The 26,057-nt window shown below is 43.3% G+C and overlaps 1 protein-coding gene across 1 annotated transcript in view; it reads left to right on the forward strand.

Annotated features, from left to right (window-relative positions):
• Positions 1 to 25,775, forward strand: part of PBRM1 (polybromo 1) — a gene marked incomplete in the record, with an annotated part of 95,642 nt that extends 69,867 nt beyond the window's left edge. Inside the window, 9 exon segments of the mRNA XM_027768621.1 lie at positions 891 to 1,048; positions 9,427 to 9,610; positions 10,295 to 10,505; positions 11,789 to 11,990; positions 15,533 to 15,697; positions 19,933 to 20,088; positions 22,916 to 22,986; positions 23,100 to 23,316; positions 25,200 to 25,775. Of these exon segments, the coding sequence (XP_027624422.1) occupies positions 891 to 1,048; positions 9,427 to 9,610; positions 10,295 to 10,505; positions 11,789 to 11,990; positions 15,533 to 15,697; positions 19,933 to 20,088; positions 22,916 to 22,986; positions 23,100 to 23,316; positions 25,200 to 25,372 (1,537 nt within the window).
• Positions 25,776 to 26,057: the final 282 nt, after the last annotated feature.

Consider the following 26,057-nt stretch of genomic DNA (forward strand, 5'->3'; position numbering starts at 1 on the left):
CAAATAGGATTCCTCTGCCACTGGTTGTTGAGAACAGACTAAAGTATCAAGGGTAGAAGCAAGGAGATCTGCTAGGAGTCTCTTAGAATCACTCAAGCAAGAATAATGGTGGCGGAGACCAGGGTGGCTTCAATGGTTACTGTTGGGTTGTTTTTGCATAGAAAAATACGTCATGACTTTTCTGACAACCCTCTATTATGAAGGCTGAGTTAGTAGTATTCTGGATGAGTCACATGTGGGGTCCGAGAGAGAGGAAGAAGTTAATAATGACTCCTGTGTGTTCAGGAGGAACTGGGAGGACTGAGTTACCATTAACTGAGTTGAGAATGCTGCTTAATGTCAGGAACCATAAGGACACAAGATGGTAATATTACCAACTTCATTGTTTGGTTGTGAGGAATAGTACAGTATCCAGCACATAGCAGCCAGAAGTTAATTTTCCTTTATTGCTAGGGAGATGATATCTGACTTTCATCAGAGTCTCAAGAGATCCTAGACCTTGACCTTCAAAAAAGATCATGAACCACTATTTTAAAGGAGTATCTGCCACTCATGTGATCTGATCCCAAAAATTGGGCTCACAGGTCTAATGGCAGATGTTCAGTTCAGTTTTCATCATAAGCATCTCAGGAAGAAAACCTGAGAGAGAAAACTATCAAGTGCCTTGGTATTATGTTAAAATATCCCTAAGATGAGTAACCAAAATGCTTTCTTCTCTTTTTTCATGTATCTTATGTGCTTAAAGGGGGAAAATAATCAACAAAGTTGTCTTACTATTGAAACTGAAGTTCCTCTAAAGATACATATTATTAAATTTTTTTGTGACTAGAATTTTTAAGATTAATCCTTCAAGAATAAAACTATTGTAATTTGTCTATTTTTATCCCAAGAATTGAAAAAGTATGGGTCCGAGATGGAGCTGCATATTTCTTTGGCCCCATCTTCATTCACCCAGAGGAGACGGAGCATGAGCCCACAAAAATGTTCTACAAAAAAGAAGTGTTTCTGAGTAATCTGGAAGAAACCTGCCCCATGACATGTATTCTAGGTAGGTGTTTATGCTTTTCTATTTAATAGCATTCATTCCCAAAAATGGACCAAAAACCCCTCTATGCTAGGAGTTGTTCTAGGTGTTAAGTATACAGAAGTGAACAAATCAGTGTTTCTCTTCTCTTAGGGACTTAGACTGGGGCAGAGATTGGGAAGTCAGTAAATAAAACTTTTAAATAAACATAGAACATCAAATATAAGGGCTGGCAGGTGACATGGTGGTTAAAGGTGTTGGACCTCCCACATGGTAGACCATGGTTCAAGTCCTGGACCTGGCAGCTTGCTTTTTCACTTTCCCTCTCTCACTCTGTCCCTTTCTGGTCTAATTAAAACAAATTAATAAAATTAAATAAAATAATTTAAAAAATTAAAAAGAACATCAAATGATAATTAGTGCCACACATGAAAATAAAGCAGAGTAAGAGGATAGTGAGTAGTGTTGAGGTGAGGTCCTAAGATGAGCACACTGCACTGGTCTTTTGCTCCCTCTCCCCAGGGCAGCAAGGGGCAAATGTGTCAAACTGTCAGCCAGTTATACATATTTACTGTATCCAGTTCTGGAAACATTCAGACTCTAACTTCTTGCATTTTTGCAGAAGAAAATGTCTTCCTTTTAAGTTGTGATCCAGATTAAATTAGTGTCCAGAACCTTACTTCCTAGTGTAAATCCAGCCATGAAACTCCAAAGGAACATAACAAAGGCAGAACTGAAGTCTCTGATTAGGCCATTTATATCATTTACTGTTTTTTTAGTTAGGTTTTTAGTAGTCACCCTGGGAATTACAATTACCATCTTAAATTTATGACCATCTAGTTTGAATTAATGACCATCTTAGCTTGTTAGTATACAAAAACTGCTTCTGGGGCCAGCAGGTGGCGGTGGTTAAAGGCACTGAATTCCGATATGGCTAATCACGGTTCGAGTCCTGGACCTGCTGGCTTGCTTTCTCCCTTTCCCTTTCTCTCACTCTGTCTCTCTCTGGTAAAATTTAAATACAATAACAAATGGAATTAATTAAATAAGTAATTCTAAAAAAAAAAAACTCTGCTTCTTTGCAACTTCTCTTTTGTGGCGATGTCATGTTTGTGTGTCCAAACATTTAATATCATTTTATGCATTGGTTTTTAAAATCATATAGAAAGGGACCAGCAGATGGCATAATGGTTATGTCTCTGGACTCCCACATAGTTGACCGTGGTTCAAATCCTGAACTTGGTGGCTTAAAACTCATGCTGGACACTCCCACATGGCTGACGACAATTCAAGTTCTGAACCTGGTGGCTTGTTTTCTCACTTTTCCTCTCTCTCTCTCTCTGATCAAATTAAAAAGAAAGAAAGGAAATTAAATGGTGGTGCCACAACCCCTTCCTTCAGTCTTCCAGCCTGCCAAGATCCAGGACACTTGCACACACACTAGTGTGTTTTCATACCAGCTGGTGTAGGGACTCAAACCTCAGGTGGCATGTAGCTTCCAACGTGCAATCTAGTACATTACCAACTGTGCCACAGAGGCTGGACCCTTTGGTTCTTTATCTGTGTATGGGCTTCCTTAGGAGCAATTTCTGTTAACATCTTTTTCCTATTAATGGGCCATGCTTTCTTGTTTCTTTGTGTGCCTCAATTTTCTGATGAAAACTGGTCATTTAAAATCCTACGGTAACTGGAAATCAAATTCTTCCCCCCTCTTCAAGATTTGTTGTTACTGCTTGTTATGGGTTGTTTAGTGACTTTTCTAAGCTGTTATTTGAAGATTGTATTCTTTGTTGTGTGTGGTCACTGGTCTCTGTTCTGTTAGCTTAGTGGTCAGCTAATGATTTGACAGAGATTCTGAGTGCCCGGAGTCCCAGTGTTAGGATCTAGGCTGTCTGTATCTGCAGGGCCACACTGTTAACACTCGGCCTTGGCCTTTGCCTTTGCTTCCTGCATGCGAAGAATTTGAAAGCCAGTGAGAGGTAAGCACTTAGGACCGTCTCGGGTCTGTTCTGAGCGTGTGCCCTACTATTGGCATGTGCATGGCCTTCTAAATTCCCAGAAATATGTAGAAACTTTTCAAAGCATTTCATGCCCCACCTTTGCTCCTAGGGTTTTCAGTGTATCTATTATTTGCCCCAGCTGGCCACAGCTGATTCTTTTCCTTTATGTTATGTCGGGATGTTAGTGTTCCCTTTAAAATTCATAGGTTGAAACTTAATCCCCAGTGCAGCAGTCTTGGGAAATGAGGCTTTTTAGGACATGTTTAGGTCATGAGGGCTTCACCCTCATGAATACATATAATCACCCCCCCAGGGGGGATGGCCACGCCGCAATCCCTTCTCCTCCATTCTCTTCTCGGGATCTTGGGCACGCATGCACACACCGGGTCCGGGACTCAAACCGCGGTCGACTATGTCTAGCAACATAGCCATTACGTTAACTGCTGGTTCCCCCTCATGAATATATTAATATTGTTACAAAAAGGGCTCATCAAGGGGCGGACCTGCAGGACCTGGCGGCTTGCTTTCTTGCTTTCTCTCTCTCGTGTGTGCACATGTCCTATAGCAAATTTTAAAATGATAGTGATAATAATAATTTTTTTAAAAAGGCTTTTGGAAGTGGGTTTGTCTTTTGTGCTCTTGCTCTTCCACCATGTGATGACGTGAGGAGGACTCCTTGATCTTGGATTTCTCAGTGCCCAGAACTGAGAGAGAATAAATTTGCGTTCTGTGCCAGTTACCCAGTCTGTTACAGCAGCACAAAGACATAGTGTTTCAACAGAAGTACCTGAGCCAGTTCTTCCCAAGAGAACTCCAAGTTAAACAAAATAAAGGCAGGCACATTGCTTAGTTCTTCAGGAAGCTGCCTGGCAGATCAAAACAGACAACCACAGCTCAGAACAAGCACTGTTCACCTCTCTCCAGCACCAAGCACTCAGACCAGGAACACAGGCTGCCACCTTCAAGACTCCTGCTTAGCCCGAAAGAGGAGATGGAGTGAGGATGGGATAAAGTACCACAGAGCTCTCCCACTGGGTTCCAGTCACCATTTTTTCTTACTCCCCCAACTACAGAAGCAGTGGTGGTTGTGAATTATTAGCACAACCTTCAAGGACGGTAATTAAATAACACTACAAAAACTAAAGTATACTACCCAGCAGCAGGGGGCAGTGGTGGTGCCATGCTCTGTGCTGACGGAAGCCATATGGATGATTGGGGTTTGCTTTTTGGATTAACCTGTGCACACCACACATGCTCCTGCGTGCCTGTGAGCCTGGCTGACTGGAAAGGCTGGAGGGAGGATTGCGGCATGGGACCCTGTTTAGGGTACTTGTCTGTCTCTGTCTCACTCTCTCATAAAGAAAATAGATAAACTTTAAAAAAATAAAGTGTACATACCCTTTTACCTAGCTTTTCTACTTAAAGAAATTGATACTTCAGATGTATCGACCCATGTGCAAATTGATGTGTGTCTTAAATTGTTTATTTCAGTGAAGTTTAGCTTTCATGAAAGAGCAAAGACTTGGAAACAACCTAAATATCCATTAGTAGGGGACTAGTTGAGTAAATATTGTATGTTAATACAAGCAGTAGTTCCCAAGATATATTATCTTGTGACACAATTTAGATGCAAAATAGTATAAGTGATGCTACCATTTGTAGGACTTTTTTTTAATGATTTAGTTTTTAATTTGCTAGAGGATACGTGTACTTGCCAGAGAGAGGGAATGTGAGGGGACCAGCAGTTGGCATAATGGCTATGTCGCTGGACTCCCATGTAGTCAACTGTGGTTCGAGTCCTGGACCTGGTGGCTTAAGCTCACGCCAGGTGCGTGTGCTTGCATGCCCAAGATCCTGAGAGGAGAATGGAGGAGAAGGGATTGCAACGTGGCCATCCCCGCTGGGGGGTGATTTCTCATATTCTGTCTCTGTTTCTTTCTGGCGAGTGCACGTGCCCTATAGCAAAAACCTCTCCAAAAAAAAGAGAGAAAAAGAGGCAATGTGAGAAAGCATCTCTCAGGGGGATGGCCACACTGTAGACTCATCTTCTCCATTCTCTCAGGATTTGGGGTTTGTATACACATATGCCTGGTGTGTCTGTCTGTCTGTCTTTCTTTCTTTCTTTCTTTCTTTCTTTCTTTCTTTCTTTCTTTCTTTCTTTCTTTCTTTTTTTAAGGATTTTGCTGTAGGACACATGCGCTCACCAGAGAAGAGTGAGTGAAAAATCATCCCTCCTCCCCTGGGAGGATGGCCACACCACAGTCCCTTCTCCTCCATTCTCCTCTCCGGATTTTGAGAAAGTACACACATGCACTCGGCTTGAGTTTTAAGCCATAGGGTCTGGGACTTGAACCATGGTTAGCCACTTGGGGATCCAGCCTCCTTAACCACCACACCACCTTCTGGCCCTAGCACCTGGCATGTCTTTCTAGACGCCTTAAACGCCATACCACTGGCTGGCCCAGGGAATTTTTTATTGTGGTAAAATTATGTCAAATTCACCATTTTAACCATTTTATTTTTTAAATGTTCTAGAGGGCATATATGCTTGCGAGAGAGAGAGAGAGAGAGCGAGCGAGCGAGCAAGCGAGCACCCCCTAAGATGGAGCATCATTCCACAATCCCTTCTTCTCTGTTTTTCCTTTCAGGACTTTGGGCATGCACACACATGCCCAATGTGTTTTCCAGGCCTCTATGTCTAGAACTGAAATTTCACAGTCACTGCCACCAGCTAGCCCTATTTTAACCGTGTTTGAGTGCTCAGTTTAGTAGCATTAGCTCCTTTGGCGATTATTGTGCAACTGTCACCACTATTCATTTCTAGAACTCTTTTGTCAGTCCAGATAGGAACTCTGTACCCATTAAACAGTAACCTGATCCTAAGTGCCCTGGTAACCTCTATTCCGCTTTCTGTTTCTATGAGTTATGCCTATTCTGGCTCTTGCACATGAGTGGAATCATGCGGTATTTGTCCTTTTGCATCTGGCTTATTTCATGTAGCATATTATTTTCAGAGTTCATCCATGCTATAGCATGTGTCAGAATTTTATTCCTTGTTAGGGCTGAATAATATCCCATTGTTTGTATACCACATTTTGTTTCTCTGTTGCTCTGTTAAGAGACATTTGGGTTGTTTCCACATTTTAGCTGTGGTGAATAATGATGGATTCTTGGTATGCATGTATCTATTTGTGCCTCTGTTTAAAATTCTTTTGGGTATATGAGGTGACCTCACAGTTTGTGGAAAATGCAGTTAAAGGTAAAAAGTATGAGTTCATTTCCCAACATAAACCTTGTCAAGATGAAGACACTTTTGTAAGTGATTACATCAGCCATTTAGTTCATCCTTGAAGAACTAAGGGTCCTGGGTATCTAATCTTGTCAATACAGTCTATTTTACATTATTTACTGAAGAAAAATGGGTATCCTTTGAAGACTTTATTTTTCCTTTTTATTCATGATCGAATACATGTGGGCATGTGAGGATGAGTGAGAAGACCAAGGAGGGTGTGGGACCTCCATAGGGTGTGGGACCTCCACTGCAGTCCCCTTCCTCCAGTCCCCCAGCCCACAGGACCATGGACACTTACAGGCATGCCCGCATGTTTCAGGCTGACCAGGCTGGGGGTTGAAATCACAGACACCATGTGATGAGACCCAGTTTCTCCTGAGCAGAGCATTATCTCTATGCCACAGATCTGGCTCTCCCATTAAAGATTTTTTTAAGATTAGCAAATACGAAGAAAGACCCAAATCAGGACTATAAGACAATTGCATAATGATTTCCCATTGAAACTCTCGCAGAAGTGCCCTTATTTGATGAGATAAGTGAGCAGGAGCATTGTCTTGGTGGGGAAACTTTCCAGGGCCTTTTCATTTTTTTTCTGAACTACAGCAAACTTTCATAACACTCTCATAATAAGCAGCTGTTGGGCCAGCAGGTGGCGTGGTGGTTAAGGCACTGGATCCCAAAAGGCTCAGTTCAAGTCCCAGATCTGGTGGCTTGAGAAACACCGGGCTTATGGGCGTGTGTGTCCAAAACCCCAGCAAGAGAATGGAGTAGAAAGGATTGTAATACGGTTATTCTCCATGGGGGTGAACTTCTCATTTTCCCTCTCTCTCGCTGTTTGACTTTTTCTGGCATGTGCACGTGCTCTGTGGTAAAACTCTTAAAAAAAGAAAAAAGCTACTGCTGTTCTTTGACCTTCCTGAAAGTCAGCAAGCAGAAAACCTTGAGTACTCCCAAAACTTGTTGCTATGACATTTGCTCATGTGGTTCAGTAGAAATGTCTGTGGTGGTTATTGTGTCTTCTGTAAAGTGTTGGTCCTCTTCAATTAGGACAATTAGTCTTAGACAAGATCCTAACTTTTTCCTCACAAATTGATGTGGATGGTCTGTGGGTCTCATCTCGAACATCATCTCATCCCTTCTTTTATTTTTTTATAATTATTTATTTAATTTTATTTATTCATTCATTTATTTTTAATTTGACCAGAGAGAGAAAAAGAGTGAGAAAGCAAGCTGCTAGGTCCAGGACTCAAACCATGGTCAGCCATGTGGGAGTGTCCAGCACCTTAACCACCACGCCACCTGCTGTTCCCATCTCATCCCTTCTTAACATGAGTTACCCACGGGTAGTACGCTGCTGATTTCTTCGGAGCATCGTCCTCATAAACTTTTCATAAAGCATCAGTGATTTCGTCATTCTTACATATACAAGCTTCACCATACATTCAGTATTTGTTCTTGCTTCAGTCTTAGCAGAATTGATCTTCCTTTGATAGGGACATTTTTTCAAACTGTTTCATCTTTAGTACCTCAAATTACATCCCATTCAGGCATGTTATAACAAGTTAGTTCAAATTTATTTGAGTTTCAAGAAATTTTTGGGGGGGGTGGGGGAGAGGTTTTTGCTATAGGACCAGTGCGCTCACCAGAAAGACAGAGACACAGAGACAGAAAGCGAGAAATCACCCCCCCAAGGGGGATGGCCACGCCACAGTCCCTTCTCCTCCGTTCTCCTTTTGGGATCTTGGGCACGCACGCACACGCGCCCGGCATGAGTTTTAAGCCATCGGGTCCAGGACGTGAACCGTGGTTGACTACATGGTAGTCCAGCTACATAACCATTACGCTAACTGCTGGTCCCTCATTTGTCCCTTTGACATGAGCCTGTGGATTCTAGCAGTCAGCCAGACCAGGGTGCTGGCTCAATAGTCAGCAATTCTACACAAGGCCTCTTGGGGAAAGATGGACTTGTGCTCCTGGCTTTGGGCACTCCAGGTCACGTGGTTTAAATACAGTGGGAATGCTGACAAGCTGCTAACCTAGGCCTCCTTCGATGTTGGGTCTGAAAGGACTTAAACCATTTTATCCCCCCACGCAGGGTGACTTTTTGAAAGAGCACTTTGTAAACATTAAAGGGCTGTGCACAGATGAAGGAAATGCCATTATGAGGCTGACTGAGCTGACCTGGAACCAGCAAGGCCAAAGAGTCTGTCGCTCATGACCACAATTGTCAGTGTTGTCATTCACACTGAACATGCCTGTGTGCTTAGCACCATACTAAGGAGTTGCTGAATCTTCCTGATGACGCTGTGAGGAGAGGGCTGTCACTGGTCAAACACTTTCTTGATGATACTCTTTGGAGGAAAAACACTTTTAATTTTGATGAAATCTAGTTCATTTTCTCTGATTGCCAGTGCTTCTGGATTTACATCTAAGAGACCGTTGCCTAATCCATAGTCACAGAGGTATACACCTAGGTTTTCTTAAGAGCTTTATAGTTGTAGCTCTCGCATAAAGGTCTTTGATCCATTTTCAACTGAATCGGTTGTGTATGGTGTAAGGTTGAAATCAAACTTCATTAGTTTGTATGTTATCCCAGGGGAAAAAAAACTATTCTTTTCCTCATTAAATTGTTTTGGCACCCTTGTCAAAAATCAGTTACCCATAAAAGCCCAATCTTGTGGGTTTCTTTCTGGACTTCCAGTTCTATACCCTTCCTTATCTTTTTAATTTTCAGTCTTGTCAGTGCACCAAAGATAAGTTTTTTGGATTTTTTTTGAGAGGTTTTTTCGCTATTGGGTGCATGCGTTCGCCAGACAGACAGAGAGAGACATAGAGACAGAAAGCAAGAAATCACCCCCCAGGGGGGATGGTCACGCCGCAATCCCTTCTCCTCCATTCTCCTCTCGGGATCTTGGGCACACACGCACACGTGCCCGGCGTGAGTTTTAAGCCACTGGGTCCAGGACGTGAACTGCAGTCAACCACGTGGGAGTCCAGCAACATAGCCATTACGCTAACTGCTGGTTCCCCAAAGATGATAAGGTTTTAAAACAGTTCTTAACTCTGACCACAGTGTACTCCTTTAATGTCTTTCCGATTTTCTCTTTTAGGAAAGTGTGCTGTGTTGTCATTCAAGGACTTCCTGTCCTGCAGGCCAACCGAAATACCCGAGAATGACATTCTGCTTTGTGAGAGCCGCTACAATGAGAGTGACAAGCAGATGAAGAAGTTCAAGGGGCTGAAGAGGTTTTCACTCTCTGCCAAAGTGGTAGACGATGAGATTTATTACTTCAGGTAAAGCTTACCAACACCAAAGACTGTGGTGTAGTGCTTTGGGTCTTTTATTCATTAGGTCTTAAACTGGAGCAGTGTACATTCAAAATAGAAAATATTAATTAATCCAGTTAAAGATAAAAGGAAAATCCTCACAATCTGATGGGACCTGAAAACTGGGACCTTGGTTATACTCCAGTAATTACAGTATATTTGGGGGGCAAAAATACTTGCTTCTGGGCTGGCAGGTAGTGTGGTGGTTGAGGTGCTAGACTCCCACATGGCCGACCATGGTTCGAGTCCTGGACCTGGCTGTTTGCCCTCTCTCTATCTCTCTCTGGTCAAATTGAAGAATAATAATAATTAAGTTAAATAATTCTTTTTAAAAAATAAATAACCTTCTTCTGGTTCATGTTCTGTCTGTTAGGAGACTACTCAGCTCCATAGATTATGAACACTTCACCATATGTAGGCACTCAGCTTTGGGCCCGGTGCTTTTATGGGTATGTGTTCAGCTGAATCCAGTGAAAACAAGTATCTCTTAAGTAGAGGTGATTTCACAGATATTTAAATTCTTTTCTGTGCTGCCCTGAGAGTGTACATTGCAGTTATAGGAAATCATTTCTAAACAGTAAGTTAAAATGCTGCTTTCTGTCCAAGCTTGGAGTGGTGTTAGATGACTTAATTTTTTTAAATCATTTTCAGAAAACCAATTGTTCCTCAAAAGGAACCCTCACCTTTATTGGAAAAGAAGATCCAGTTGCTAGAAGCTAAATTTGCTGAGTTAGAAGGTGGAGATGATGACATTGAAGAGATGGGAGAAGAAGATAGTGAGGTCATTGAACCTCCTTCTCTACCTCAGCTTCAGACTCCCCTGGCCAGTGAGCTCGACCTCATGCCCTACACACCCCCACAGGTGAAGGTGACAAGTTCCTATTACTTGTCTTACTCCCTGCTTTGGTTTGCAACAGACTAAAACCAAAGTAGGGAGACACTCAGCCCCTCCATATGTGAGCTCCAGTCAAGAGTTTTGAGGCAAGAACAGATTTTTTTCCTTTCTTAATGCCATTAATTAATTTAGATGGACATACTTATTTATCATGTCATTATGCCATTAAGAATTTATTATCGGGACCAGCAGATGGTATAATGGTTGTGTTGCTGAACTCTCATGTAATCAAACATGGTTTGCATTCTGGACCTGGGGGCTTAAAATTCACACTGGGCACATGTGAGTGCATGCCCAAAATCCTGAGAGGAGACTGGAGGAGAAGGGATTGCGGTGTGGCCACCTCCCTGGGGGGTGATTTCTCCCTTTCTGTCTGTCTGTCTCTGTCTCTCTGGCAAGCACACACACTATAGCAAAAATCTCTCTTAAAAAAAAAATATATATAAATAAAAACAAGAATCAGTTATTATGCCATCATATTATTGTCATTAGCAATTTAAAATTTAATATTTTATTTAAATGCCATAGATAGCTGTTTTTCATGGTATGTTTAGTTAGAAGGCTCTCCTACTTTGTTGTGAAGAAAAGTAACAAGGGGGACCAGCAGTTAGCGCAACGGCTATGTCACTGGACTCTCACGTAGTCAACCACGGTTCGAATCCTAGACCCGGTGGCTTAAACTCACGCCGGACGCGTGTGCATGCGTGCCCATGATCCCAAGAGAAGAATGGAGGAGAAGGGATTGCGGCGTGGCCATCCCCCTGGGGGGGTGATTTCTCGCTTTCTGTCTCTTTGTCTCTCTCTGTCTTTCTGGTGAGCGCATGCGCCCTATAGCAAAAACCTCAAAAAAAAAAGAAGAGAAGAAAAGAAAAGCAATAAGGAACAGCATCACCTGTTTTTCTTTAGCTTTTATTGCCCATATCATTCTAACCTTTCACTCTTTAGGACTTCATCTTTTAGATGAGGAGATCTCTGTTGGTGTTATTTTTTTCTCCTTCAGAATTTTCTCAAGATTTAATTGTGAGGTCACTGTTACAGAATGCATTCATAGAATTCAGTGACATTCATTTATTTCTTACATGGTAAGAGGCAAGGGAGAGATGTATTTTGACCAAGAAAATGGCCAGCTATAAGCTGCGCATGTCTATAAAACAGTAACTATCGAATCACATGTTCCTGGCATCCAGAAACTGTGAGCAGTTAACCAAATGCAATGTTCTGATGCACTATAAGAGCCTTCTGTCTTACAGTCCACCCCAAAGTCTGCCAAAGGCAGTGCAAAGAAGGAAGGCTCCAAACGGAAAATCAACATGAGTGGCTACATCCTGTTCAGCAGCGAGATGAGAGCTGTGATCAAAGCCCAGCACCCAGACTACTCTTTCGGGGAGCTCAGCCGCCTGGTGGGGACAGAATGGAGAAACCTCGAGACAGCCAAGAAAGCGGAGTATGAAGGTAAATAGAGACGAGGCACAGCTGTCTCATCTTTCTAAGCAAGGGGGTGTTTTCAGGAATGCACGTGCTCAGGCAGGTGTGCCTCTCTTGTTCTTACCAGTTGCACATGAACTTCGTATTGGGGACTGTTGGAAATGGCACCCAACCAGCAGTTTAGATCTAGCCTTGTCCTGACTGAGCAGAGCACTGCCCCTGACTTGGCCTGTGATCCTGGCGGTGTATCTTTTACCCTCAAATTTCTCAAACAAAAATATTTGCTACTTAAAAGTGCATGATTTTCTTTTCATTGAGCCCTGTAAGCACGTATAAGTTGAGCTGGAGAATGAGTATACAATGATTTTAAATGTAGTTTTAATTAAAATTCATCAGGAAGGAGCCATTTAAAATTGTAATCTTCTCTTAATGGCCCTTGAGAAGCCATGTTAGAGCCCCAGGCCAAGGCTTAGCCAATGCACTTGGCCTCCTAGGCCTCCTAGGCCAGGCTTGACGGTGCTGTGTCTCTGTTCACAGCTACTTCCAAGGCACGTGGGGTCTCTTGGATAAAGCTCAGCTGCCTTTGTTTTCCTTCTGCTTTATAATTAAATCAGTTTGGGCTATTATTCAAGGATTCTTTTGTTCTTAGCCCATAGGGACAAATGCTTGAGAGAGATTTTTATTTTGGGGGTTTTTGTTTGTTTGTTTTTGTTTTGTTTTTTAATATCAGACATGGCTTTAAATAGAGAAATGAGTAGTAAACATTAGGTTAGGCAGGACAATAGGCCTTTGAACTGTGTTTTTTCCATTTAGAATTTTATATATTTGGTCATTTTGCCAGCGTTGAGCCATCCTTTCTACCGTAGTCAGCCATTACTCCGCCTGGCTTGATCCAAATCCGTTATTTTCCAGCAAACGTGAAGTTAAAATCATTAATTTTTTAAAAGAATGTTTATTTGATTTTATTTATTATTTTTAAAATCTTGTTATAGAGCATGTGTGCTCACCAGAGAGAGACAGAAAAAGTGAGAAAGCAAGCTGCCAGGTCCGGGACTCACACCAGGGTCAGTCAGGTGGGAATCCAGTGCCCCAACCACCATGCCACCTTCTGGCCCCCAAAGTTAAAAATTATTAGGGTGGCGCCCTTATTTAAGTTGATGAAGTCTCCAAAGAAACCCTTTTAAAAAAAGAAGGATTACTTCTTTCTTTTGTTAAAATTAATTAATATCATAAAATTACCTGGCAGCTTTTCCCAAGTACCTACTGCAGAACCCTGATTCACAAGATGCCCAGCCAAAATATGTTTAGTGGCAAAACCAGTTTGAGAAGCAAACTCTTCCTCTAAGAAACTTTATAATGCAGATTCCCATGTCAGAGTCTTTGAACCCTACAGTAAAGGGTCTGTTTTTATTTCGCATTTTCTGAAATTTGACCAGGTATTTTTCTAACATCTGTTAATATACCGGAGAACTACTATTTTTCAGAATATTATTTGAAAAACCCTAAACTGTCCATAAAAATGTACATTCCAGTACATTCGCTAGAACTTTGGGGAGCTTTGTTAATGAAGAGTAAGACCAAGTATACCACTCACTTGGAGGAGTGTTAGCAATTAAGGTGACACGAGTGTGAAGCCTGTTCCAAGGCGAACGAAGCCAGCACTGGGTAGCTGGCTCTTTAGGGTGCTAACAGGAGAGAGATCATCTGGTAATAATGGAAATACAAAACCAAGAGCAAGGTAGAAGAGGGGGAGAGGTGATGGCTTCTGGGAAGTTCTCCCAAATTCCAAGGGGAGTGTGAAATTCAGTGAGAACCTGATGAGTGTTCCGTAACTCAGCAGCATCTGCCTAAGGCATGAGGTCCCAGCTTTCTGTATTCCCCCATCCCCCGCCGAATTCAGAACTCAGACTTTGGCGTGTGACTGGCTTAGCTGTAGTCATTCTGTTTTCTAAGACAGCCCAGTCAGACCTCTCCTAGAAAGAGCCAGTAGGTAGCCAGTCCAGTATTCGATCCACAGGCCTGAATTTTTCTACATTTCAACTTTTTTTTTTCTCTCCCATTTTACTATTATTTGTTTAATAAAAATACTAGAATTTAAAATGGGGGGTCTAGATCTTCAGTGGTTTTTTTATTTTCTTGTTTTGTTTGTTTTTTGTTTTTTACTATTAGCTCAAATAGGTTGTTGACATGGCCTTTGCCCCCCACATTGTACAGAGGGTCTGTAAGCTGGGGCAGTGTGAGTGAGTGATGCTAAGTCCATGCAGGTTACTCTGTCACAGCCAGGGCCTTTGACTTGCTCGACTTACATTCCTATGCTAGAGGAGGGCTGGAGCTGCTGCTTCTCGATTCTCTGTAGAGCCCTGTTACCTTGAGCTATTTTCCCTTCTTTGGATCAGGCTGGAGGGTTAATGCGTGGCATTGGAGTGTGATAACAGGAGTTGGGGCCACAGGTTGCTGGTTCTTTCTGTATCCTTGGACAAGTCACTGCTGTCTCCCAGCCTCTGTTTGTGAGGAGTGGGGAGGGTTTCCTATTTATGAATGGTGAAGCTGAATAAACCTGATGTGGTGGGAGCTTTGAGAGTACAACCTTTTTAGAGTTGTCCAGTAAGGGTCTTGCCTGCTGTTCCCAAAAACCTGGGAATGTGATCTTTGGGGCTGCTGGCTCCAGAGATGCAGACAAGTAGCTCAAGGGAGCGAGGGGGCCAATAGGGTGTGTTCTACAGGCCAGAACTGCCACAAATAAATGTTCCTCTCTTGCATTTTGGATGAAATAAGTGGATTCTGGAAATTTTGCTGATTTAGGATAATTTATGGTCAGTATTGAACTGCTCAGCTTCAGGAAAGCTGGCTCTTTCAGGACAGTGTCCATTGCTACATACCTGTGTATATAATTCCCTGCTTCTGAGACTTAGCTTGAAGTGCCATGCATTTCCCCCTGGGGTTTATTAAACATGACCTTTTTACATAAATAGAATGGAGAAATTAGCTGTTCACTTTCCCTAAATCCTACGAAGGAGGTAGTAAGCTACTTTTCCCTTACAGAGTTAATCTTCTTCAGCTGCTAACCCCCATGACACTAATGATGAGAGTTCTCAAATCTTAGCAAAATTGGGTACAAGGAAACAAGAAAATATAGTAAGTAACAATTGTGCCAAAAATTATAATGGGCCATGGAATTTGCTTCATGTTGAAATTATAAATAATCTGTAATGCTATTAATACTAGAATAATAGTAGCGCTTCTCATCTTCAGGGTGCCTCGTGAGATTAACCACATTGGTTACGCTGGTGACATGTTTAAATAAAACCTGTGCTTTCTGAATGTGTGTTGCAGTCTTAACATTCTTGAAATCTTTGCAGACCAGTTCTCAAGATGGGATAGGAAAGCTGGACTCTAGGTTACCAAGTGAAATCGGCCCGACTCCTCCTGTGTTAAGACTAGCCATCTACTGTTCCTTCCATTGAGACAGAACTGTTGCCTGTGTTTTTACTAGTCCTGTTGAATGCAATGGATGGTATTTTGAATTCCTGGGTTAAAAACAGAATTGAAAATCTGAAATGCCTTTACAGAGCGGGCAGCTAAAGTTGCTGAGCAGCAGGAGAGAGAGCGAGCAGCACAGCAACAGCAGCCGAGTGCTTCTCCCCGAGCAGGCACCCCTGTGGGGGCTCTCATGGGGGTGGTGCCACCACCAACACCAATGGGGATGCTCAATCAGCAGTTGACACCTGTTGCAGGTAAAAACAGGAGCTAAGACCATTTTTTTTCCACTTTAAGAAATTCCTTCATTTTTTTTTTCTCCAGTGAGGAGTAGGCCACAGTCTGTAGCCTTTTCTCATGACAGATTCAAAGTTTGAAGTCATCCATGTCTTCCCATATTGCCTTTCCCGTACGGAAAAGAGGCCTCACCTCTGCCCCAGAAGTGGGGCCTGGGCCCGACCCTGGGAAGTGGTAGGGAGCAGCTCTTCCCTGGCTGTGGGCACGGTCTGGTGATGTTCTTCACCCCAGACTGTTCTTGGTAGAGCACGGTAGCAGAAAATACGAATAGACCCTGACTTCTGTTCTAGCGGGATTCCCAGGAAAAAACACAAAACCTGTCTTTAGGTGGTGTTGATTCTCCTGTCTCATTCCAGTATTCAGTTTGCCTTGTTCTGCTGCAGCCATTCTTAAATGACTGACCATTTTAAAGGATTTTTGACATGAATTGTAAATCCTTTCTTGGTCACCAATGTGCATGACTGCTAAAATACAATACAAAGTCCTTATTCAATTCATTGTGCCCACTCTGTAATGCTTTTCTATTTAATTACATTAAACTGCATTTTCTGTTAGTATCCCAGTCACATATTTTAAAAAGAGAGAAGAAAGGAAGAAAATGATGAATGTGGTTTGCTTGTGTGTGTTGTCTCTGGTTCTGGTAGCCATAGCAAATTTGACTCTTGAATTGAATATCCTCGGCTGACAGGTCTCCAGTGAGAAGCCTGCAGACCACCTCTCAGGCCCCTCCTCCGTGATCTCTCCAAGCCTGGTGAGGTCTGTACAAGCCACCTGTGTTTCCTCTTAAGCAAGCATTCTGACCTCTTTTGCAGGGAGTCCTAGGCAGTGTTGTTCAAGGCAGGCTTGTTGGGATGCTGTTTTGTTTTGCTTTTTTTGTTTCTGCTTTTTAAGGAAGAGTAGCATAGGATAACTTTTCCATTGTTGCTCCTAACTATTGTGATGGCAAGTTCTCAAATGCACTGTCGCTGAACTCAGCAGTTGCACTCGCCAAAGCACATCTGAATCATGGCTTTCAGTACTTTCAGTGTAACTGATGTCAGTCTAACAAATCTCATAATCGCCTGCTCTATTCCATGGCCCATTTTGGTTAATGGGGTTCCAGAGGTTTTTAGAAATCAGGCCTTCAATATGGGGACTTTGAAAGTTAGACTTCCCTCATTGATACCTTGTTTTGCTCCATTCGGATGTGAGAGATTGGGACACTGTGCCCTTGACTACAAAACCCAGGGACACATTAACAGAATGAATGCAAATAGCTAAAAACAAACAAACAAACAAACAAACAGCAGCTGCAGCATTTTAGCTCCCTGTGGGGGAATAACATCATAGTCTGTGGGGGTATGGGGGTGCCTCTAGAAAACCCCAGCTCCATTATTCGGGGTGTGCTGCCCAGACTCTGGGCCATGGGAGTGAAGGGCAAGTATTCTCTACAGTAACCAGCCTTTGTCCACAGGGAATTTGGCAGGATGGTTTTTTTCATGGCCTTACAGGTTGTTTAGGGCTTGTTGCTGAGACCAGCTTTGCTTACAAGCATTGAAGCTCATTTGAACACATGTGACTGGGATAATAAATGTCAAAGTACAGTTTAATGAAGACGCTATGTCTTTCAGTTCTTAATCAATCATTTCTTCAACCACAGCCCCTGAAGGCTGCGTTCAGATGGGCTTTTGTAATTGAAAGCAAAGCCTCCCACCGTGCTTACATTTCTCACCTCCTCACCCCTGAAAGCTATACCTGGTGCTATGGTTAAAAGGCAGTTGGTGTAGATTGATCGCTGTTTTGTTTTGCTTTTTTTGTTTCTGCTTTTTAAGGAAGAGTAGCATAGGATAACTTTTCCATTGTTGCTCCTAACTATTGTGATGGCAAGTTCTCAAATGCACTGTCGCTGAACTCAGCAGTTGCACTCGCCAAAGCACATCTGAATCATGGCTTTCAGTACTTTCAGTGTAACTGATGTCAGTCTAACAAATCTCATAATCGCCTGCTCTATTCCATGGCCCATTTTGGTTAATGGGGTTCCAGAGGTTTTTAGAAATCAGGCCTTCAATATGGGGACTTTGAAAGTTAGACTTCCCTCATTGATACCTTGTTTTGCTCCATTCGGATGTGAGAGATTGGGACACTGTGCCCTTGACTACAAAACCCAGGGACACATTAACAGAATGAATGCAAATAGCTAAAAACAAACAAACAAACAAACAAACAGCAGCTGCAGCATTTTAGCTCCCTGTGGGGGAATAACATCATAGTCTGTGGGGGTATGGGGGTGCCTCTAGAAAACCCCAGCTCCATTATTCGGGGTGTGCTGCCCAGACTCTGGGCCATGGGAGTGAAGGGCAAGTATTCTCTACAGTAACCAGCCTTTGTCCACAGGGAATTTGGCAGGATGGTTTTTTTCATGGCCTTACAGGTTGTTTAGGGCTTGTTGCTGAGACCAGCTTTGCTTACAAGCATTGAAGCTCATTTGAACACATGTGACTGGGATAATAAATGTCAAAGTACAGTTTAATGAAGACGCTATGTCTTTCAGTTCTTAATCAATCATTTCTTCAACCACAGCCCCTGAAGGCTGCGTTCAGATGGGCTTTTGTAATTGAAAGCAAAGCCTCCCACCGTGCTTACATTTCTCACCTCCTCACCCCTGAAAGCTATACCTGGTGCTATGGTTAAAAGGCAGTTGGTGTAGATTGATCTCCTTGGATGTTTAATAGTGTCTTTTCAAAAGTAGTTTTTACTCCTGAACTCTCACTCACAGTCCTACTTCATATATAGAGATATGACCATTTTAAATGTCTTACTGATTTGTGTAACTTTTTCTCAGTCAGTTTAGGTAGGACTAGAGGCAGGATGAATCAGTTTTTGAATTATCAGTAATTTCATAGTTTTTGAAGATTAAACCTCCATAAATACATACCTTTCAAATAATTTCTCCAGGAAAAATTGAAGAGTAAAATTCTCAAAATCTGGAGTTTTCCGCTGTTTGCCAGAGTCCCTCTACAAAGAGTATTTTATAGAGTGAGGTTTGGCACCAGTCCCTCAACCCACCCTGTCAGAAGCCGTGACCAAGGGCGACTGCATTTCAGGGGAAGCATTGTGTTCTGGTTCATTATGATTATTACAAATCTCAGAAAAGTCAAGTCGCTTTTCTTCTTAAAATTTTTTTCTTGTGGTTTTAAAGGTCTTTCGGTAGGTGAGTCCTTGACATTTTGAAATTATTTTCTTACTTTCATTCCTTTTGCCAAAAATGCAATACATGTTTGCTGAAACTTCCCTAGTTGGCAGAAAATATTTTATTATGTGAAGGTGTGCTTTGAAAAGAAAGGAATAAAAAAGCCTCTGTCCACAGAAATTCCCTACCTCAGTTCACATGCTCCCCATTAGCTGCAGGTTTATGTGAGGACACTTGTGAGCTTGGAGACAGTTGGCATTTTCTCATGTCAGCAGAGCCTGGTTCTCCAGCCATTTCTCCTTAAGGTCCGTGTGTAGTCTCCGGAGTGACCTGGGCTTGCTTGGCTTGGGAGGGTTTAGGTTTTCTCTTCATTTTATCTCATTCCGATATGTAAAGATGAAACATCCTTTATTGTGATGGCTTGAAGAAGCTGTTCCCCAGCTCAAGCCCAGTCACAGTCCATTCTTACCAACACTGGTGGGGCTAGACGGGAGGAGGAGCAAATGTAGATGCCTGGAAAGATTGTTGCCCTGGAGCTGGAGAACCATGCTTTGTGATCAGGACCATGTGCCTCATTTCCCTCCATTCCGATTTCTCCTCATGTGTACCCATGAGAGGCATATGAGTGTGGGCAGAGTGGAATGATGGGGTTTATCCTGTTCAATTAGAATTGCAGTCGGCAGAACTGGTCACTGTTTGAAAAGCTTGCAATAATTATGGCCTTGGGAAGGCTGTTACTAGACTCCTCTTTATTATATTATTTAACCGAAAACATGCAGCATATTTTTCTCAGGGTAAATAACTACAAATAATAATGTACTAAGTACTAATTCATCCAGAAATGTTGGGTTTCATATTTGTAACTTTTTATTTTGTTCATTATTGCAACAAAATAATTGCACTAATAGCCGTTTATCACGCAGTACTAAGGGCGCTTTATTCATTGGTAGTGCATGTGGGGTTGTTATTACTGAGCTCATGTTGCATGGTAATGATGCATGTCTGAAATTTGTTGTGTCCTTCAAGGCATGATGGGTGGCTATCCGCCAGGCCTTCCACCTTTGCAGGGCCCTGTTGATGGCCTTGTTAGCATGGGCAGCATGCAGCCACTTCACCCTGGGGGGCCTCCACCCCACCATCTTCCGCCAGGTGTGCCCGGTCTTCCGGGCATCCCACCACCGGGTAAGAACTTCATCTTCATTCACTCATTAATCTCATCTTCATATTCTCTTTTTCCTCCCTCAGCCGGGTGTTCCAGGAGGCCCCTGCTGCCCATTTGGCCAGGCCTTCCCTTACTGAGAATCCTAGGGATGTCAGCAGCAGGGCCTGTCCCATGCACTAAGCAGGTGTCTCAGCACCTGTGCCTTTGTGCTCCTGGCTGTCTGGCACAGCCCAGACTTAGCTGACCAAGGAACAGGAGGCACACTCTGTAATCACTCGAGCAGTTCGACATGTGCAGAGAAGCCAAACAGCCTGGAAGGCCATGCCTTATCAGTGAATGGTTTCCCACATTGCTAGTTCACAGTCACTTAGAAAAGCAGTTTTTGCTCCTGAGTGCATTTCTTCCTCTGGTGCAATTCTTATCTCACAGGGTCTTCTGTATAGAGTGCCTGCTCCACCTCCTCCTCAAGCAGCTCTTCTAGGGGATGTCACTAATGAGCAACCCTTCAGAACTGCTTAGCTGAGTCTGCCTGAGAACAGAAAGGAGGGAGAGAGTGGATGGACACTGACTGTTTTCTGTGTCTGAGTCCCCCAAGAAATGTGACATAATTTTAAAGGGCAATCTAGCCCACCCTCCTAGCTGTAGATACTGGGTGGTCTGTCAACAGAACCTTAGGCATTCCTTCACTTACAAGTAGGTAAATGGAGTCCAGAAACCGCTAAGTTTCACTCTGTAAGGATTAGCAAACTGAAAGATTATGTAAAGAAAACTTAAATGAAAATCACATTTCCGTGTTAATCACCATCATCTGCAAAAGAACCGACTTTCAGCTGTACTCTAGTTTGAAGGAATGTGACCTTTAGATAACTTGAAGTAGCAGTTGGTCCATTTCCTAAAATATCAGCCAAGAGCCCGACCCAGGAAATAGACTGTGTTGGATTTGCTTTCACCCGTGTGGAACCTTCCAGTTATAGGGTTTTGCCTGGTTCTAAATGATGCCTCTGAGGGGGAACCCAATGCTATTCAGAGTGAGCTCACCTGGTAGCCTGGCCTGAAGCCTTGGCACTCTTCGAAAGTATTACTTGAAGAGTGTCTAAAACCCCACAGAAGTGTCTGTCCCAGGTGTTCCCAGCCCTGGAAATGTTTGTGAGGGTGGGTGCTTTGTTACGGAAAGGTAGCTTGTGCACAAGCTGCCATTGCAGCAGGAGTTGGCCATGGAATGGAGTTCCCATAGCAGGTGGACTTGGCCTTAACTCTGTGTCCTCTCACCTCAGTCCAGGGCATCTGAGTCAGTAAGACCAGGATGCAGGTAATCCTCTGAGGTAGCCACGGCTCAGGCCGTACTCTACCCTCTAGGTAGCATTTCGGTGGGCATTAGGATGTAAGTCTCTTCCTTTCCCCCTCCTTCGGATTCTAAATTGCATTAGAAGGAAGCACAGCACACCTGGTTAGTCGGGTAGATGGAAGGCCCCTCTTCGTGCCCGCACACGCACACATACACACGGGCGAGCAGGCTCTGAGGAGCACAGGAATCAGTGGGCTCCACTGACTGGGCTTCCATTTCCACTGGCTTCCCTGGGCACAGTACGTGTCAGCACAGGAAGCAAAGGAGCTTGATTTGTTTGTGCTACCCTGCAGAGAGGTGACGCAGACAGCTCAGGAACTGTGCTGAGCAGTGGGCCGCTGGTGCAGCAGATTACTCACCACAGCCTGTGCCTGCTCTCATGGGTAGCCATCGGGACCCCACCTGGTGACCCAGGTGCACCCCTGGAAACTTGGAATATAAAATCCATGCTTTTAAACAAAGCATGTTTTCACTTATTTTCCCTTTACCAAATAGGAAGGTGTCTGATACTTCTAGAAAACCGGCTGCCTTAGCCTGGTCAGCCTGGTCAAAATACTAGCACTTTTAGTCCAGAAGAAGTGTAGAGAGTCCGGTTAACTCCTCTTGATCTTTCTGTGCAGCCAGCAGAGCTTGCTGAAGCTGTAAAGCACAGTTCGTTATGGTTTGGGTTGCATTTTATTAGTTTTTGATGAACTGGGTCCCTTGCCTGTTTCTGTGTTTTGCTAGAATACACATGGATGGCCCTGAGATAAAAATAGCCTCAGACACTAAATTTAGGGCATCTCAGTATTTCATCAACTAGTGCCTGTGAGACAACAATTGCTTGTGAGCATTCACTGCAGGAAATCTACAGAATTATCACCAGTGACAGAGCAGACATAGTAGGGCCACAAAGCTTTCTGTCGCTTTGTCACTTTGCATCTGAAGTGGTACTTCCAGATGATCCTTTTTCAGAACGCTGCTCTATCACACGGAGGAGCTCCCTCTGCCAACACTGTGACTCCAGGTAGAACTGGCGGCCGGCGCTGTCAGGGGACAGCCAAGCTGTGCCTCCAGCCTCCACATAGCTCACTGAACTGCACACTTCCACAGCCTCTCCCCCTGGAGAGGGTCTGCATAGCACATGGCTTACTGCCGAGCCCGATTCCAGGGCCGTTTCTGCTAAAATCTTCAACTGCGGGGGAATGTGTCGGAAAAAAGTAGAGGGGTATTCTGACTAAAGCTTACCTGAGGAAATACTAGAATCTTACGCAGGGTTAGAATCATTCCTTGGACATGAATAATCGATGTACATCTAACAAGTAATACCAGCACTGTATCTTAAGTACCTAAAAACAAAAGCTTATAGATACTCTATTTGAATCCTGTTTTGGATCTGTAGGGCTCTTATCCACAAAGACTCAAGGGTAAAGGTTTATAGCTTTGCATCATTTATCAGGCAGTAGTTTTTCAATCTGCTCAATACAGATCCTCTAACTGTGCCATTGCATTCTGAATTATAGGTGTGATGAACCAAGGAGTGGCCCCTATGGTAGGGACTCCAGCACCAGGTGGAAGTCCATATGGACAACAGGTGAGCCCCCCAGTTTGATTTTTTCTAGAACTCAGCAGAATTCTAGTCATACTCCCTCAGAACATGGTGCAGAGTATCTTTTTGCCTTACCATGTGGTCCCATGCTCTTTCAGGTGGGAGTTCTGGGGCCTCCAGGGCAGCAGGCACCTCCTCCATATCCTGGCCCACACCCAGCAGGCCCACCTGTCATACAACAGCCTACAACGCCCATGTTCGTGGCTCCCCCACCAAAGACCCAGCGGCTTCTCCACTCTGAGGCCTACCTGAAGTACATCGAAGGCCTCAGTGCCGATTCCAACAGCATTAGCAAGTGGGACCAGACCCTAGCAGGTAAGGAGAGCCCTTAACACACACAAGCTTGTGCAAATATCTGCTTCCTCACAGTCTTCCCACTGCCATTGGCGTGTTGGAGCTATAGTGAACAGCTCATGTTCTTACACAGGTAAAATCAATTTTGTGTTTCATAGGATGGCCCAGGGCTTCTTTGTATACTGACAGTCACACATTGAAATGGGCTTTTTATCAAATTTTAAAGGTTAGTTTTGTCAGAAATGTCACTGCTCTCTTTTCTGGTGTATTTTTAATTTTTTAAATTACTTTTCAGACATTGGGGCATTGGTTTAGATGCATTTGGCTAAACTAAAAATTATCTCACTTCAACCTAAAAAAAAATCCTGGAGTGTTTAGCTCAGGGCATCTCATAAAGTTCGACCTCGGTTGGCCATGTGGGAGCCCAGCGCCTTAACCTGTACACTGTCTGCTGGCCCAACTTGGTTTCTTAAGATGGGGTAGCCCCATGGCCTGGCAGTTAAGGGAGCTAGATCCCACATGGCTGACAGCATTTTAAACCCTGGCCCCAGCAGTTTGAAAGACATGCTGGATGTTTATATGCCTACGAGATGGAGAAATGGAGAAGAGACTGCAACATGACCATACCCCATATGGGGGTGCATCCCCCCCTTCTCTATCTTACTTGTTAACACACGTCTTCTGGAAAAAAAAAAAAAAAAAAAAGAAAGTAGTAGATGTGTTTTGCCTCTTTGCATGTTTACCTTCCCAGGCATTTTTGTTAATCTGGATGGAAGTAATTATTAGGTATCCAGGGTACTTACAATAAAATATTAGTGATACTATCTTTTAGTGCTTAATAAAATGATAGGAGAAAATTGCTTGGAAATATCCTGCAGTTAAAGTGTGTAATTCTAGGGTTGACGTGGTGGCCCACACTCTGTGCTGCTGGGCCCACATGGGAAGGTCCCAGCCTCACGTCCAGCGGTCTCCCCAGACACGTGTGTGATCAGGGTTGGTCGGGGCTGGGTTAGGTCACGGCAGAACACCTTGTTAGGAGTGCTATCTCTCTCAGGCTCACTCACTCTCTTTTGCTGTTTCTCATGGAAGAAATAAACACATTTAAAAAAAATTTTACAGGGACCAACAGATGGCATAATGGTTACATTGTGGACTCCCGTGTAGTCGACCATGGTTCGAGTCCTGGACCTGGCTTAAACTCACACTGGGCACATGTGTGTGCATTCCCAAAATCCCGAGAGGAGAATGGAGGGGAAGGGATTATGGCATGGCCATGCCATATAGGGAGTAATTTTTTGCTGTCTCTGTCTCTCTGGTGAATGCATGCGCCCTATAGCAAAAAAAAAAAAAAAAAAAAAAACCTACAAAAAATTTATAATATTCAATAAATATTGTGTGTGGAGCTGGCAGGTGGCATGGTGGTTAAGGGCGCTGAACTCACACATGGCCAACCACAGTTTGAGTCCTGGACCTGGCGGCTTGCTTTCTCACTTTCCCTCTTTCTCCCCCTCTCACTTTGTCCCTCTCTGGTCAAGTTAAAAGTGAATGAATGATGGGACCAGCAGCTAGCGTAATGGCTATGTCGCTGAACTCCCACATATCCGACCACGGTTCACGTCCCGGACCTGGTGGCTTAAACTCACGCCAGGCATGTGTGCAAGCATGCCCAAGATCCCAAGCGGAGAATGGAGGAGAAGAGATTGAGGTGTGGCCATCCCCCCTGGGGGGGTGATTTCTCGCTTTCTGTCTGGTGAGCACACGTGCCCTATAGCAAAGAAAAAAAACTCTCCCCCCCAAAAAAAAGTGAATGAATGAATGAATAAATAAAGTTGAATAAATATTGTGTGTTTTAATAAACCTGTCAGGCCTTAAAACTCTATTTCTGTCTGCACTTTAATTTTCAGCTCGAAGACGTGACATCCATTTGTCAAAAGAACAGGAGAGCCGCCTCCCCTCCCACTGGTTGAAAAGTAAAGGGGCCCACACCACCATGGCAGACGCCCTCTGGCGCCTTCGGGATCTGATGCTCCGAGACACCCTCAACATTCGCCAAGCATACAACCTAGAAAACGTTTAGTTACATCGTTACGTTTCTTTTATAGAAGCATACAGAGTTGTGGAACAGTAGCCATTTTAGTTACTGGGGGTGGGGGGAGGAACAAAGGATGATAATTTTTATTGCATTTTACTGTACATCACAAGGCCATTTTTATATAAGGACACTTTTAATAAGCTATTTCAATTTGTTTTTGTTATATTAAGTTGACTTTATCAAATACACAAAGATTTTTTGCATATGTTTCCTTCGTTTAAAACCAGTTCCATAATTGGTTATATATGTAGATTTAGAGGTTCATCTTTTTACTTGTTGCCATTGAACTGAAACCATCAAAGGTTTTGTCTTGGAGTGGGTTTTTGGTTTTTTTGGGCTTTTTTTTTTTATATATAAAAGAACAAACAAAATGAAAAAAAAAAAAAAAGAAAACCACGGAGTTTACAGATTAGTTTAAATTGACAATGAAATGTGAAGTTGGTCCTAGTTTACGTCTTAGAGAGAGGAGTGTACTTTTATCTGTTTCATGTGCCTGAATATCTTAAGCCACTTTCCACAAGAACCGTTTCTTACAGGTGAAGCAAAGTGCTTTCACTGAAAGGTTGCTACTTAGGTCATAGACACAGCAGGCTTGCTTTGCTAACTCAGAGGCCCACTACAGAAGTTTGTGGTCAGTGCTGTTTACCTGTCCGCAGCCAGGGTACCTGCT

Source organism: Tupaia chinensis, unplaced genomic scaffold, assembly GCF_000334495.1.
Source record: "Tupaia chinensis unplaced genomic scaffold, TupChi_1.0 Scaffold147003_1, whole genome shotgun sequence".
In the NCBI taxonomy this organism is placed as follows: domain Eukaryota; kingdom Metazoa; phylum Chordata; class Mammalia; order Scandentia; family Tupaiidae; genus Tupaia; species Tupaia belangeri.